This window comes from Micropterus salmoides, unplaced genomic scaffold (assembly GCF_014851395.1).
Source record: "Micropterus salmoides isolate LMB-PRFRI ecotype aquatic unplaced genomic scaffold, ASM1485139v1 Ms_hic_scaffold_12, whole genome shotgun sequence".
In the NCBI taxonomy this organism is placed as follows: domain Eukaryota; kingdom Metazoa; phylum Chordata; class Actinopteri; order Centrarchiformes; family Centrarchidae; genus Micropterus; species Micropterus salmoides.
The window spans coordinates 18,197,121-18,212,081 of NW_024040263.1; the positions used below are offsets into that span (position 1 = coordinate 18,197,121).

A 14,961-nucleotide genomic window follows, 5' to 3' on the forward strand; every position below is an offset into this window, starting at 1 on the left:
CTGACAACTGCTATTACCTTACTATTTGCTTTATACACTCCACTTTAATTTTCTGTCCTGGCACCTACATTGGTCTGGAAAAACAGAGGGAATATTGCCCCGCCCCCCTCCCCTTTCTTTTTATGCCCCAGAGGTGGAGGTGTTATTAATGTTACCATGCTGTCTGGCCCAGCTGAATATATTTACTTAGTGTTAGGAGAGTGGTGGCCACAAAAGCAGGAATGTGCCTAAGTGTGACTTGAAAGCGGCTGTTACATTTTAATTTTTAACCCATAAAATAAATACAGAATGGCCCTGGGATTTTTATGAATGGCTGCATTCATTCCAAAACACGCCCACCAATCAGCAAACTTCCCCAGTGGTGAAACCACGCCCACTTGGGGGGATGTCTGGGCTGTTGCCTGCACACTGATTGGTTGTAAGTATTGAGAGGGGCGGGGTCCCTCTGAAGCTCACCAGCGAGTATAAATTTGAGTTTAGACACGAATCACGGTAGAAAAATATGGACTACGGTCCGAAAAGAGCCTGAAACTCAGTTTGAAACTACTTTAGACTAACAATCATAAGTGGATTGTAGCTTGAATATACAATTTTATCTTGTTTTTCTTCAACCTGTCACAGGCTAATCATGGCTTTTCTGATCTACCTGACCGTACTGACAACAGCCGTCATCACACGGGTAAGATGTTTCTCTCATGACAGAAGCTCCTGTTGCTGTGAGTGAGCCAGAAGTCTATTAACAGGCATTTTATTGAAAGATTAATATTAATTCAATGTGTAATCTGCCATAGATGATGTAGTTGCCAGTAAAATGTGACTCAACTTTCACCATCATGGTATAAACAGCCTCCCTTGTTGTAAACAAAACTCAAATGTATTTTTAGATAAGCTTTCAGGCATTTTTCATCTTCAAAGACTTAGTCTTCACAGATAGAACATCAGATTAACTGTGATTACTGTCACTGTCAGCATAAACAGTGGATACAATAAAAAGTTTGGTACAGAGTTTAGGTGGATTTATTACTCCAATACTGCTTATATAATAATGAAGTTCTTCTGAAGTGGATGTCTTGTCTGATAATCAGCATGTCTACTCATGTCTCCTTTTTTTTTAGAGCACAGTTACATGTTGATTCCTACAAACTGGAACAAGTTGGCTCTAGTGCTGGGTGATGACTCAAACCATGAGCCAGCAGGGGACTGGGTACAAACTCTGAGTTGTCTAGACGCACAGGGCTGACTGGCCAGCAGTGACTTGACTTACTGTAGAGGCATACCGCAGTGCTTTGTCTGTGGAAGAATTCAAAATCGGTCACAAACCCCTGAGGATCCTAAGAGATCATACAGAATCAAAAATGAATGTACCACACCTCTTCCTCACAGTTTGATGTTGGAAGAAAAAGCTGGAACTAGTGCATTGAGCTCCCCTGGTGATGACTTTAGCACCCTGTTGCCATACAGATATTCTGTGTATGACTTTTCCAATCAAGGACTCTGTGTCTAGCACTGTGGCCCTTTCCTGAAGCTGCATTGTAGATCGCTGATTTTTTGAGCAAGGCTCTTTCTCTCTGAACCTCTGTGAGGTTCTTTTTCCCCCTCTTAGCTGTAGAAAATATTGCATGACTTGTATATTTCCGTCATCTCTGACGATGTGATCTCGCTCTCTGCTCCCTCCAGGTGACTGCTAGCTGCCCAACAGTGTGTGAGTGCCCTGTAGAGCCCCTGGCTTGCCTTCCAGGAGTCAGTACTGTGCCAGATGGATGTGGGTGCTGCAAAGTGTGTGCTGCGCAGCTTAACCAGGACTGCAGCCCCATGAGGCCTTGCGACCACCACAAAGGGCTGGAGTGTAATTATGGCAACGATGTGACCATGGCCTGGGGCATCTGTCGAGGTGAGAGAGGAAAGAAAAGGAATTTCACTTATAGAGAATAGCTGCCTTCTACAGCTCTCCTGTTAATTTCAAGCCATAGCATTAACATGCATGGGACAAGTATCTTATGTTTAAAATGAATATGGTGAATTTGATGTGCTATAAAAGCCCCATAGGCAGTGATACCTGTGCAACAACGTACAAAAGATCCTCTTATCTATAAACTCAAAGTCACCACTCAGTGATTTAGCTACATGCAACCTCGTATCCAGGAACAAGACAGCAGGTATTTTAATGAGTAGTAGATGTTTTATGACAGCCACAGGGGGTTTCAGAGATATAAATACACTTTCCCTCTGCACCATGCCAGTGCTGCCCCACAAACTATTATTAGCGGCTTCTTCCATACTTTGGAGACAAGAAGCCTTCACACTTCCTGTCCCCATATTTTGAGTGACCTCCCAATCTCAGTGATCCTCTGTGGGATTCTGTGTACTGGTACAGTGTGAAGCCATTGTGTGTGTTTTGTGTGTAAAGTCAGGAGAAACTTTACTCAACAGGGCTGTTAAAATAAGAGCATGTGGTGAATTCTTGTTAACATACCAGCTGTAAGCAGAAGCTCAGTAATTGATCCCTTTAGACTTTAAAGCATGTCCAGTAGAAACTGAGAGATGCATCTCTTAATTTGTCTTTCCAGCAAAATCAGAGGGACGCACATGTGAGTACAACGGCAGGATCTACCAGAATGGCGAGAGCTTCCGTGCCGGGTGTAAACACCAGTGCACCTGCATTGATGGCGCTGTTGGCTGCGCTCCACTCTGTAACAACAAGCTGCCACCGGCCTCTCCATCCTGCCCCTACCCACGGCTGGTCAGGATACCCGGGCAGTGCTGCTTCAGTGTGGACTGCCATAAGGGCACCTGGCGGCTCCCACCCAAACATCAGGTTTGTTTCTTTAAACAATTAAAATGAGAGCTGGTTCTGAATGAAGGGTGATGAAAGTTTTTGAAAATCCATTAAAAACCTTACACTTTCGGATAGATGAAACTGTAGCTGCGTGCACAAACTAGACACTGTTCACCAAGTGCTTTTAAATCATGACAAAGATTCATGCACTTAGAGTGGATTGAAGTGTCTCTCCTCTGACCCATCGCCCTGACGTAACTCCATGATAATCCGAGCGCTGTGCTGAAAAACACACAAAAGATAAGACATGACTCCCTGCACGGATGATCCCCAGCAAACTGCACTGTCTGATCTTATCCTCTTATCACATGTGACTCCACCACAGCACCTGCCCAGACCTCAGCACCAGCCTGAAAAAGAGCTGGATAACGAGCTTGCAGACATCAAGTCCAGCGGCTGGGAGAGTGAACATGGGCACAAACACCTGCCTGGTGAGAGAAAGAGAGACTGGGAGGGGAATATTTTGTATTTACTGTCACTGCTTGACTCACATGCAAACAGTGCATTTTACTGAGTTAAAGGCAGAATGTAGTCTTCTGTGGACACTTTATGTACACATTTTGAGTGTATCATCTTCACCATCTTAGTATGCTAACATTTGCTAATTAGCACAAAGTGCAACTGTGGCTGATGGGAATGTCAGTAGTTTTGCAGGCATTTGGTTATAAGCCAAAGTATTTAACACATTTTAAAGATTTGACCTGATATTGATGCTAGATTAGATGTCAGGTTATTCATCTTGAAGGGGACATGAATGACCAAATTTCTTGATAATCCCTTCAATATATTGAGATATTTCAGTCTGGACTTAAGTAGTGGACCGACTGAGAGACAGACATTGCTAAAAGGCCAAGATCACTTGAAAATCTGGAAAAATAAATATAATACTGTAGCAGAAAATGTATTTAGTTTTTGCTTTTGTATCCTTTTGATCCCCTCAGCTTTATGACTACCACAACTTGATGCGTATTCTTTTTCTTTTTCTTTTTCTCCCTGCCTTCCACCCTCCCTCATGTCTCTGACGGTCCTCAGTGTGGAACCAGCTCAGGGACAAGAAGTGTCCGGTCCAGACGACTGACTGGTCCCAGTGCTCTCGCAGCTGTGGGATGGGCGTTTCTTCTCGTATCACCAACAAGAACCCTGAGTGCAAGCTGGAGAGAGAGACGAGAATCTGTACCATACGACCATGCCACAGCCTGACCATCCCAGCCAAGGTGAAGTGAACTTGACTTGAAGTAAAGGAGAGCATAGGTCGAAGATCCTCATTACTGCCAAGATAGCTTCTTATCACGACATCTTATCCCTCGCACAGTGAAACCCAAATGCCTTGTGATAACACTTATAAATAAGGCATTATTTCCCCTCTTATCTGTCCATGTCTGACTACGCAGGAGAAAACAATACCTGCTCATTTTTGTTCTGCTTCCTTCTCCCCCCCCTTCAAACTAAAGAGCCGAGATTGAACACCTCAAATCTGTGCTGCAAAGAATGAAAATTTAGATGCTTTGGCCCTGAGTAAATATGCTGTTAGTGCTAAAGCCATCTTTATCCCAATCTTAAGAACAGAGATTATCTTAGCGGTACTTTCGGGAAGCCATATCCAGTGGGAACTGGGCAGTCCTGATTTACTCAGCGGTGTTTTGGTGGCAGGCAGGCGCCTTTTTAAATATAGTCCCCCACCCCCGGCATTCCTGCCAAGCAACTGTCCATAGCTAGGCCCCGTCTGTGTACCCAGAGTCCAGGGAAGTGGTGTGTCTATATTAATCCTACATGTTGGGCACACACTAAGAGCTCTTTTCTCTGCTCTGAGTTAAAATCTCTGGAGCCAACAATGATCACAGGTGTTAGTGTGTTTTGACAGAAAAGGACACTCAAATGTTAAATAAACATTTTAATCTTTAAAATTAATCACTTAAATCAGAAACTAATCCCTCTCTCTCAATCTCTGTTTAGGCATAACAAGATAAAGTGTGGCCCTCTTAATGTGACGCTAATGAGTTTGAGTGCAAAGCCGCTTAAATCTGCTGTTATGTAAAAGGACACGGCAGATAAAAGTCAAAGCTTTTTTTTTTTTTCACTTTGTTTTGGTGAATTTTGCTACTGAAGTCAATTGGGAACAACACTCATCTGTTTTCTCTTCTCATCCAACCATAGAAAGGGAAGAAGTGCTCTCCAGCCCAGAAAGCCCCAGAGCCCACCCGGCTGTCCTATGGAGAATGTCTGAGTGTTCGCCTCTACCGGCCCAACTACTGCGGCATGTGTACAGACGGTCGGTGCTGCTCACCACGCCGCACACGTACTGCACCCGTGATCTTTGTCTGCCCGGACGGCGAGCACTTCCAGAGGTCGGCCATGTTTATCCAGTCATGTAAATGCAGCGATGACTGCGGCCACCTTAATGAGGTGGCACTCCCTCCACAGCACTGGATGTACGGAGATACACACAAGTTCATAGACTAGTACTGAGGTGGGGTTTAAACTCTTATTTATTTGAATGTGATGAGGATGACTTTCTTGATAAAGAAAGACAAGGGGCCATTTTTCTCACCTGGTTCCAAGTGAGTGAGGACTTCAGGCACCCACCTGACGGCCAAACTGTAGGCAGAAAGGGCCGCCTCAGTTTTATACGGTCATAAAGACAACCCTTATTGTAATAATATTGTGACCAGAGTGGACTTGCCTGCTCCTGTTCAGACGTGGGAGCTAAATTAGAGCCCTGAAGTGCATATGGACCTCCTCCACTCTGGACTGATTGCTGGTTCAGGTTTGGAGGATTTTTTTTTTCCCCTTTTTGAGACCCTCTGCCTGAGCGGGGGAATGAGCAACAAAGCACTTTGTGTTTAGCACTGAACATTTGTAGCTTTATTTAGAAAACTTCAGAGTAGAAAGCAAAATATGTACAAGATGATTTTAATTCAAGACATATCAAATCAGAACAGCATGTTATGAACATAAGACAGACTCCATTGATTGTGCTTTTTGGCACGCTGACACGACAAGCCATCTGAAAGTACATTTACACACCGTTCTGATGATAAGGAACGCTATCTGGAACTGACAAGCGTTCAGTGAGGACTGGACCAATGCCAACTGATTTCTTGTTTGTGATTTAAATGCAGCTTAGAGAAATATCTTACACAAACCTGTATTTGAGAATTTATTTTGAATCACACTGTATTCTGTAAATATTTTCTTTATTTGAATCCCAGTTTGTTTTGTCACATGAATACACTTCTGTGGATTAAGACACTACGGTGTAGCTGTCACAAGTGTTTGTTGGTCCATCTGTGTGATGAAACTGCTCAAGTTTCATGCAAGACTTTATTTTAACCAAAGTTTCAAACTGTGTTTGGGAAAACAGTCTTCCACTTATGATGATAGCACCCTCTGCTTGTGAGAATAATTAACTACACAAAGTTTCTATTTTGATACTGTTGTGTCTCTTCAATGTAATATGACCTATTTAAATGTTTAAAATACGTGCAAAATTAAATCCAACTCCATAAATAAGGTATAAAAACTTTATTTCTTCAACCCAAAATATATCCATGGCGTTAACAAGGAAAACACTAACAGGGTTTCCCAGCCCTTTCCTGGAGTACCCTTACTCTGGTTAAGATGTCTCCCTGCTCCAACACAGCTGATTCAAATGGTCACTCCTCAACCTGAAGCTGCTTAATAACAAGCTGATTACTTAGATCAGCTGTAATGGAGCTCTACAACATACAGGACCAGGGGTACTCTGGGAAAGGTTTTGGAAATTCTGCACTAAAACAAGCAAACACCTGATAAAATAAACAAATGTATCATTATGAACTTGCCAACATTTCTGGTTGGAGGGGGACTTTAAAGTAAATGCTGAGGGGTTTTTTTCCCCTCCACCAAAATACAGCAACACCAAGCGTCACACACAATCTTCACTGGAAAGACACTTCAGACTCATCTGGCCTGTTCAACTGCGAAGAGAAATAGGAAAGTTTTTAAGATGTGAGATTAGGAGAAGGTGACGTACATACATATTATACACAGACATTACTGAAAGTGGGCATCATCTGGCAAGAATGAGCAGCTACAGAACTTACTGTAGGAGGAGATATCAATCTCCTCTGGGAGCTCTGCTACGTTGACCTCGAAGCGGTCTTGGACGTCATTGAGGATCTTGGCGTCTTGTCTCGTCTGACACAAATGTGACAGCCAGGGCCTTTGGTCCCAAACCTGCCAGCACGGGCCACCTGAGGTACAGAGAAAGATGAGGGGCTCAAAACAGGCTTTGCTTGAAGGAAAACAAGAATACCATGAATTTTATAAAAAGTTTTAAAGTATTGCTGACTACTACTAATTTCTATTAAGATTTAAAATGAACAATTCACTGATTATAAAACACTGACTAAACAACCTTTACAGCAGGTCCCTGTGCCTTTTTACCCTCAATTTATAAAACAAATCAGAGTGTTTTGGTAAATGTGGTACAAGCTACAGCCCCTTTGTTATTTGTTTGTTTTGCAACTAAAGATATACAGACAACAATTATATTATAGCTGGACTGACTCTGTGAAGGTATGTGTCAGAATCTTCTGGCATGTCGTAGTTAAAGACGATGTTGACTCGCTCGATGTCCATGCCTCGGCCAAACAGGTTGGTTGCAACCAGTATCCGCCGCTGGAAGTCTTTAAACTGCTGGTACCGGGATAACCTGGGGGGGGGGGTCGGATGAGCAACATCAGGAAAATGACTATGAGATGATATTCCAAAGTGAGGGAGACTAAGAACATAAACCTCTCCTGTCAACCATTGAGAGATTGGCAATCATTTCCCACACATCTGGTTAAAATATTCCTCACCTTTTAATTAGTTTCACACTTACATTTTAATGTTACCATTTATAGTCTCTAGCCTTAAAACAAATTACTGCACAGTGATGTTCTGTTTTTTACATTTTTCATGCTTAAGACATTCAACTTGGGAAAGCTACTGTCAAGTGGGAACAAAAATACAAGAATCATAAAGGGAAATAAACCAGCAGCACCTACCGCTCCTCTTGTGCCATGCCTCTGTGGATGGCGATGGCCGGGAAATTCTGCTCCACCAGCAGCTGGGACAGAGCCACACAGCGATTCACTGACTTAACAAAGATCACCACCTAACGGGAACCAAAAGAAGAGCTTTGCATATTTTTGCTGGGAATGGCAAAGAGAGCAATGACATACAGACAGGCTGAAATCAACATAAATGTCTCCCTCTAGAGGATAAAGTGACAGAACAACTAGAAGAACAAATAGTTCTTAATATTAAAACCTTTCACAAATACTTTATATACTATAATAAAGATGTGCATATCTGATTCAGTATCTCATAAATGAGTGCCAGTTATACCTGGTTGAACTCGAGAACATCGAGCAGGTCAAAGAGCTTTCGGTTCTTCTCACTGTCCTTCAACTTGCAGTAATATTGCTGTAAACCATGGAGTGTCAGCTTGGTCTCGTCATCCACAAACACTTCCATGGGCTACACAGCAACAAAGGGAAGCCAAATATTAGTCTGTCTCTCTCACACACATACCTCTCTGCAGACCACATCACAAACATAACAAGCGTGAATGAAGAAAATTAAGTGAGGGGAAAAGCCCTGACAACATGAACCACTTTGTCAGAGAAGTCATAAAATCTGAAGTTTCCATTGTTAGGGATGGGCAGGTCATCAGATTTTTTATTTTTTTTAATTAATAAATGCACAATGTTTTCGAAGTCAATGAGTAATAATGTTAAATAATTGTGATCTCAATATTGACCAAAGTAATCGGGATAATGATTTTTGCCATAATGATGAGCTCTACATTTGACAGATCTACGACTCCATTCAATTTTCTGAATCTTTGCACCGCATTTTGCTAATGAACCTGACCTGTTCCCCTGGACTGCAGCAGGGCCAGGAGGACCGACTGTTCTGACCAAGCTAAATCTACCAAGGAGGATCATTTTGCCCCTCTGACATGGCCACTTATGACACTGACAGCCACAAGTGGGCAAAGCTACAAGGGACTTCGCAACAAGGACTGAACTACCTAAAATATCTCACTTGTTTACACGTAACAAGAATAACAAAGAAAATCTTAACAAGCCCTAATCTCAGTGAACAACAAGGTTTTACAGCCGTTTAACCTTTATCTATCCAATGGTTTAACTAAATTTTATAGCAACGTCTACATAAATAAAAAAGGAGAAAAACATTTACGGCTAGCTCACTGATCCCAGCACACATTAAAATGCCAAGTTATAAAGAACGGTTAGACTGAATTTTTACAATAGCTGAGCTGCTTGGAAATTAACAGCACATCTGAACGTCTTTGACCGATAGGATGAATGAATCAACATTCCTGTTGTAGAAAGACAAAGAAGGCAATGAAAACAGTTCTACTCACAGAGATGTATCAATTTTCATTAACATAATTGCTTATAAATGAGATTTAATTAATATTGTAAGACGCAATCTCAGCTTGCAGCTCGTTGCATCTCTGCTAATAAAAAAAATAAAAAAAATAAACTCTAAAAGATGTTTCCATTTAGCTGAATGAAGCACAGAGTAGGTTCAGCTTCAAACACATCAGTAAATCCTGGTGACAACTCACATCCTGCATGAACTTGCGGCAAACAGGGCGGATCTCCTTGCTTAGCGTTGCACTGAACATCATAACCTGCTTCTCATGAGGTGTCAGCCTGAAGATTTCCTGGACATCACGCCTCATGTCTGTCAGAAAAAAACAAAAAAACAGCAGCACTCCCAAAATTACATTAATTGCAGTTTGTTTCTTATTTGTCTACAAAAAATAAACATTATAACCAGTCATTATTTCTTTTTTTTTTTTATCTTGTGTTTATTATTGAATAAACAAAAATGCAGATTAATGATTACTAAATTGACACAACACTATTACACAGTGTGGGAATCTTCTAGAAGTTTCTGTATTTCTGCATGAATGTGATCTCAAATGTCCTAATACACGAAGACGACCCAGTTATAAATAAAAATAAAATTTTGTGTTTAAGTTAACAAACATTAATTGGCTTTCTTCAATAAAAAGTATGTGAACCTGGTGTGACCTCCTTGAGCTGAACTACTGATCAGTCCAACAAACAGACTGACCCATTTTTTGGCTCATTCCTCCTTCAAAACTTGCATGAACTGCTCTCTTCAGGTCTTTCCACCACATTTCTATTGGTCTTGGACTTGGCCATTCCAAAACATTAATTTCTTTCTGTTTTTTTTTTGTTTTTTTAAACCATTCTTTGGTAGCAGCGCTGAATGATTTTGAAAAAAGATCTAATTGCAATTATTTTGACTGATATTGCAATTGCGATTATGATTTGCGATACTGGAGGGAATGATGATTTTTACAATGTTATTCTTATTTTCATTGAAAGACATTAAAATAATTTTAGTGTGATTTTTGCAGGGATCTCTGTACCAAACAAAGATGTTTTCTTACATCTGTAGAATATAGCGTGTAGACCAGGACATCTTTGTAGCATAACAATATTTAATTTAAAATATCGCCTTTAGCAAATATTGCACCTCCTGATTTGAAAACTGTTTAGTCCCATCTGGTTCATCCATATGGCCTTTAGTAAACATTAGACAACCAGCAATGTTCTTCTGAGTGATTTCTGTTAGATGACCACTCCTGGGGAGAGTAGCACTGGTGTTAAATTTCCTCAGTTTGTACTGTATCTGCCTGACAGCCAAATATTTTAGAGATGGTTTCGTAACCTTTTCAGCCTTGACTATCAACAACCTCGTGTCTGAGCACCATAGATCTCCTTTGTTCAAGGCATGGCACACCTCCACAAACCTCTGGTGAAGACCAGGCTTTGACATTACCGACCCTGGTTTATATTTGTTCAACAGGGCAGCGGCAGCAAAACTCACACCTGAATGTCATCCAATTGACTGAAACACCTGACTCCAATTACACCTTAAAATTAACAGAATTCTGGAGATTCACAAACTTTTTCAAACAGAGACATTTAATATTGTATAATTTTGCAATATAAATAAATGTTTTGTAAATTCTGTTTTTTTTGTATTATTTGTTTAACTGGGTCCTTTTATATAGTTTTAGGACTTGAATGAAGATCTGATCACATCTGTGAAACACGGAAATTTTTAAAGAGGCGCAAAATTTCTAGCAACACCATTTATTGAGATATGAATTCACAAAACAATACTTGTGTCAACTGGATTCCCTGTTTCACATACTGACCACAGTCCTTCAACAAAGCAACTCGTTTCTCAACAGTCCACTATAAAAACACTTCTGTTACTCTTACTCACCCAGCTGCTCCAGCATCTTATCGCACTCGTCAAGCACAAAGTGTTTAATGTTCTTCAAGTTGAGGGACTTGTTGTGGATGAGGGCCAGGGTACGTCCTGGAGTTCCTACGACAATGTGAGGGCAGTTCTTCTTCAGGACTTCCTCGTCTTTTTTGATGGCCAGGCCACCAAAGAACACAGACACCTTGACAGTGGGCATGTACTTGGAGAAGCGCTCATACTCTTTGCTGATCTGGAAGGCCAACTCTCGTGTGTGGCACATTACAAGGACAGACACCTGGAATACAGGAAATGAGGGCATTAGTCTTATTAACTGCTTAGTCCTAATGTAGTGCATCTTGTACTTTTGTAATGCCAGGTAACCTGTTGTACTGCTCTTTGATTACATTGATTTGACAGGATCTTGGTGACTTTTAACTAATGTAACTACTAACTAAATATTTCATTGCCGTTTGAAAATGTTATTTCAAAGGTTCATAATATTACACAGTTCCATCATAATACCTGATTTAAGACTTGAATGGCATTAAATAATATTTTTTTATTTAAATAGAGATTTCAGGGGCAGCCCCATTGGCCTAGGGATTAGGCCATGAAGCACGTCCCTGGTTCAGTTCACCCAGGAACCTTTGTTGCATGTCATGCCTCTCCATCTCCTCACATTTACTGTCATCTCTCTACTGTTAAGCATAAAATGAAAACAAGAGTAACGAGGAGTTCTCAGGCAAAAATGACAAAAAGATCAAACTTTACCAGTTGATGCTGAGAGCTATGTTTTTGATCATAGTGGCCCACTACTAAAACAAATTGAGTGGCATTACTTCTGAAAATTGTATTAAATGGTCATATCAAATTATATCCCATGCTATTTACAGGCACTTGGCTTCTGTTATTGACAGACCTGTCAGACGTGATTTCCACACAATTAAGCAGACACAGAATGAATAAAGCTGCTGCTGCTGTTGTTGAACCAGGTAAACAGGCTGCTGCATTCCAGCACACCTATAGGCTACATGTCAAATTCAGAAAAAAAGCACTTTTAAACTTAAATTCTTTGACATGACATTTGATAAGTGAATGAACTGTATTGAAGTTTTGCTCTTGGCTCTCTCTAAAATTTTACTTTACTCATGGTTCCATAAACATGAACAGCAAAACACCTTTCAATTGTGTGTTCCCTAATACTGACTTTATGTAGGGACATGGCATTTGCATTTTTTATCTTACATTCAATGCATGTACATTGGTAATATGCACTTTTGAGTGCATCTGCATGAGGCCTCAGGTCTGAGAAGTAAGCACAGAACAGACATCTACCAGAAAATAACCCAGGGGTCATAAGATTTACATGACAAAATCATATTAGTGTAAAAACGACCTAATCTGTGTACAAAACTATAAAAAAAGAGGCTTAATGACTGTTAACATAAAAGACAAGCAAAAACAAATAATGACCAACTCACCTGACCATCCACTGGTTCTATCTGCTGCAGGGTGGCCAGTACAAACACTGCTGTCTTTCCCATTCCCGACTTGGCCTGACACAGGATGTCCATGCCAAGGATTGCTTGGGGAATACACTCATGTTGGACTGAAGATAAAACAAATGGTAATCATAAGTGAGTGAAATTTTTTAAAATGCCCGTTGATTCACTCATAAAATCAGGATATGATACAGACATAAGAAAACCCAAAACTGCTATTCACCTTCTGAGGGATGCTCAAAACCACAGTCTACAATGGCACGAAGCAGCTCTGGTTTGAGGAGAAAGTCTCTGAAGCCCGAGCTGTGGATGGATACATAAGACCCCTTCACCTCCTTCTTGTTTGCTGGGGTCCCACTCTCAGGGGCTCCCTGGGGCTCCTCATCTTCCTCATAGTCCAGAAGTTCATTATCAACGTCGGTCTCAGCCATCTGTATGGACAGCATGTAAATAAGGAAATATATATCTCACAACTTTCTCAAACAATTGTCTGTGTCGCCTTTAATGTGCAATATCTAATTTGAGATAAAGGCCAGATGATATTACAATTCAAGTAAATATTTTTAGATAAATAAATATAATCAGAAAGCGTCTAATATCTAGTTACCTGTATTACATATATACGTAGTTGTATGGTGATAGTAGCTTGACGCTACAATGACCCGAAACCTAATCAGCTGTCTCGGATATTAGCTTAATTAGCAAAAAGGTTAGCAGGCCGCAGCCGTACCCCGTATAAAAAACTATTTATTAACGTTATTGTACGGAAGATGCTAACAGTAGCCTGTGTGTATGAAGTCTTGAACGACCAACATCCGTTTAGCTAGTAAAATTCGGCTGAGTCAAAACGATCCAGTGTGACCCGGCAGAGGCAGTAACGTTACACACATCAACAATGGAGTCTTCTTTCTTGTTCATTCAAACCGGCTAGCGACCAAGCTAGCAACTAACAGTTAAACGGGACTCATTTTCACACAATCATTCTAGATACGTTTCTAACTTCTCATCTTCTTCATCACGCCGTTAGATATATGGTATTGTATAGTGAGCAAAAGGTTAGAAAACAAAGTTACTCACTATAACGTTAAATAGATAGCTACAGGTAATTGGCAAAGTCAAAACGAAGCTAACGTTAATGCTTCTAGCATGCTAGCCACAGAAGCTAATTTTACAGCCTTAACTATAGCAGCTGTAAGAAAGTATTTAAAGCATTTATCAAGTAATAACCATTAAATATATCTACTATCTGGCAGATTTGGCGTGAAAGTACGAAACCACTGCAACATTACCTTGCTGTGATATTTTATGTCCTGCCGATATCAATGTGCGTCATACAAACGAGCTAGCAAACATTCAGAGCACACACGTATGGTGTGTTCAGGTACACCTCAGAAAAGTTTCACTTTCGATGCAGTGCTAGAACCACAGGCTGTAACGCTAATTACAATGTGGTTTTCCTCCATAGCAACAAAATTAATCAAATTATTAAGACGCTGTTGTTTTATTTTATACAACATGGAATGCGGTAACAGGGTCCAAATTCGTCTATATATAATAACGTTATTTGCGATAACACCTGCCCTGCACCATCCACTGTACAAAAGCGGTTGACAATGAATGAGTGTGTGAGTGAGCGAACACCTGAAGGCATCAGCCGACCGGATGAAGAATGTGTCACTAGCCCACTAGGGCCCAATCCCAATGTCCCCCCAAAGCCCTAATGAAGCTGAGGGACTCCTTTCGTGTCCCAACATGGTCTAGCAGTACAGAGAGGTCTGTGCGGAAGGCAGCCTGGGAAGGTAATGGATACAAAGTGGGTCCACCACTTTGGTCCAGAGTGAAATATCTCAACAGCTACAGGTGCTGGTCATATAATTAGAATATCATCAAAAAGTTGGTTTATTTCAGTAATTCCATTCAAAAAGTGAAACTTGTATAATGTATACATTCATTCCACACAGACTGATATATTTCAAGTGTTCATTCCTTTTAATTGTGATGATTATAACTGACAACTAATGAAACCCCAAAATCAGTATCTCAGAAAATTTGAATATTGTGAAAAGGTTCAATATTGAAGACACCTGGTGCCACACTCTAATCAGCTAATTAACTCAAAACACCGGCAAGGGCCTTTAAATGGTCTCGCAGTCTAGTTCTGTAGGCTACACAATCATGGGGAAGACTGCTGACTTGACAGCTGTCCAAAAGACGACCATTGACACCTTGCACAAGGAGGGCAAGACACAAAAGGTCATTGCTAAAGAGGCTGGCTGTTCACAGAGCTCTGTGTCCAAGCACATTAATAGAGAG

The 14,961-nt window shown here is 40.8% G+C and overlaps 2 protein-coding genes across 2 annotated transcripts; one reads left to right on the forward strand and one right to left on the reverse strand.

Moving 5' to 3' along the window:
- Positions 1–481: 481 nt before the first annotated feature.
- LOC119899282 (CCN family member 1-like) lies at positions 482–6,346 on the forward strand. Its single transcript, XM_038713804.1, has 6 exons — positions 482–679; positions 1,678–1,891; positions 2,568–2,815; positions 3,162–3,267; positions 3,869–4,050; positions 4,991–6,346. The coding sequence occupies exons 1-6, from the start codon at positions 629–631 to the stop codon at positions 5,294–5,296; spliced, it is 1,107 nt and encodes a 368-aa protein (XP_038569732.1). The 5' UTR covers positions 482–628; the 3' UTR covers positions 5,297–6,346.
- LOC119899281 (ATP-dependent RNA helicase DDX39A-like) lies at positions 6,344–13,275 on the reverse strand. Its single transcript, XM_038713803.1, is given in 12 exon segments — positions 6,344–6,792; positions 6,919–7,003; positions 7,005–7,034; positions 7,036–7,068; positions 7,385–7,529; positions 7,867–7,976; positions 8,210–8,341; positions 9,462–9,580; positions 11,165–11,441; positions 12,628–12,755; positions 12,872–13,079; positions 13,256–13,275. Coding segments are annotated over 11 exon segments (1,284 nt in total). The 5' UTR covers positions 13,256–13,275; the 3' UTR covers positions 6,344–6,775.
- Between the last annotated feature and the right edge of the window lie 1,686 nt (positions 13,276–14,961).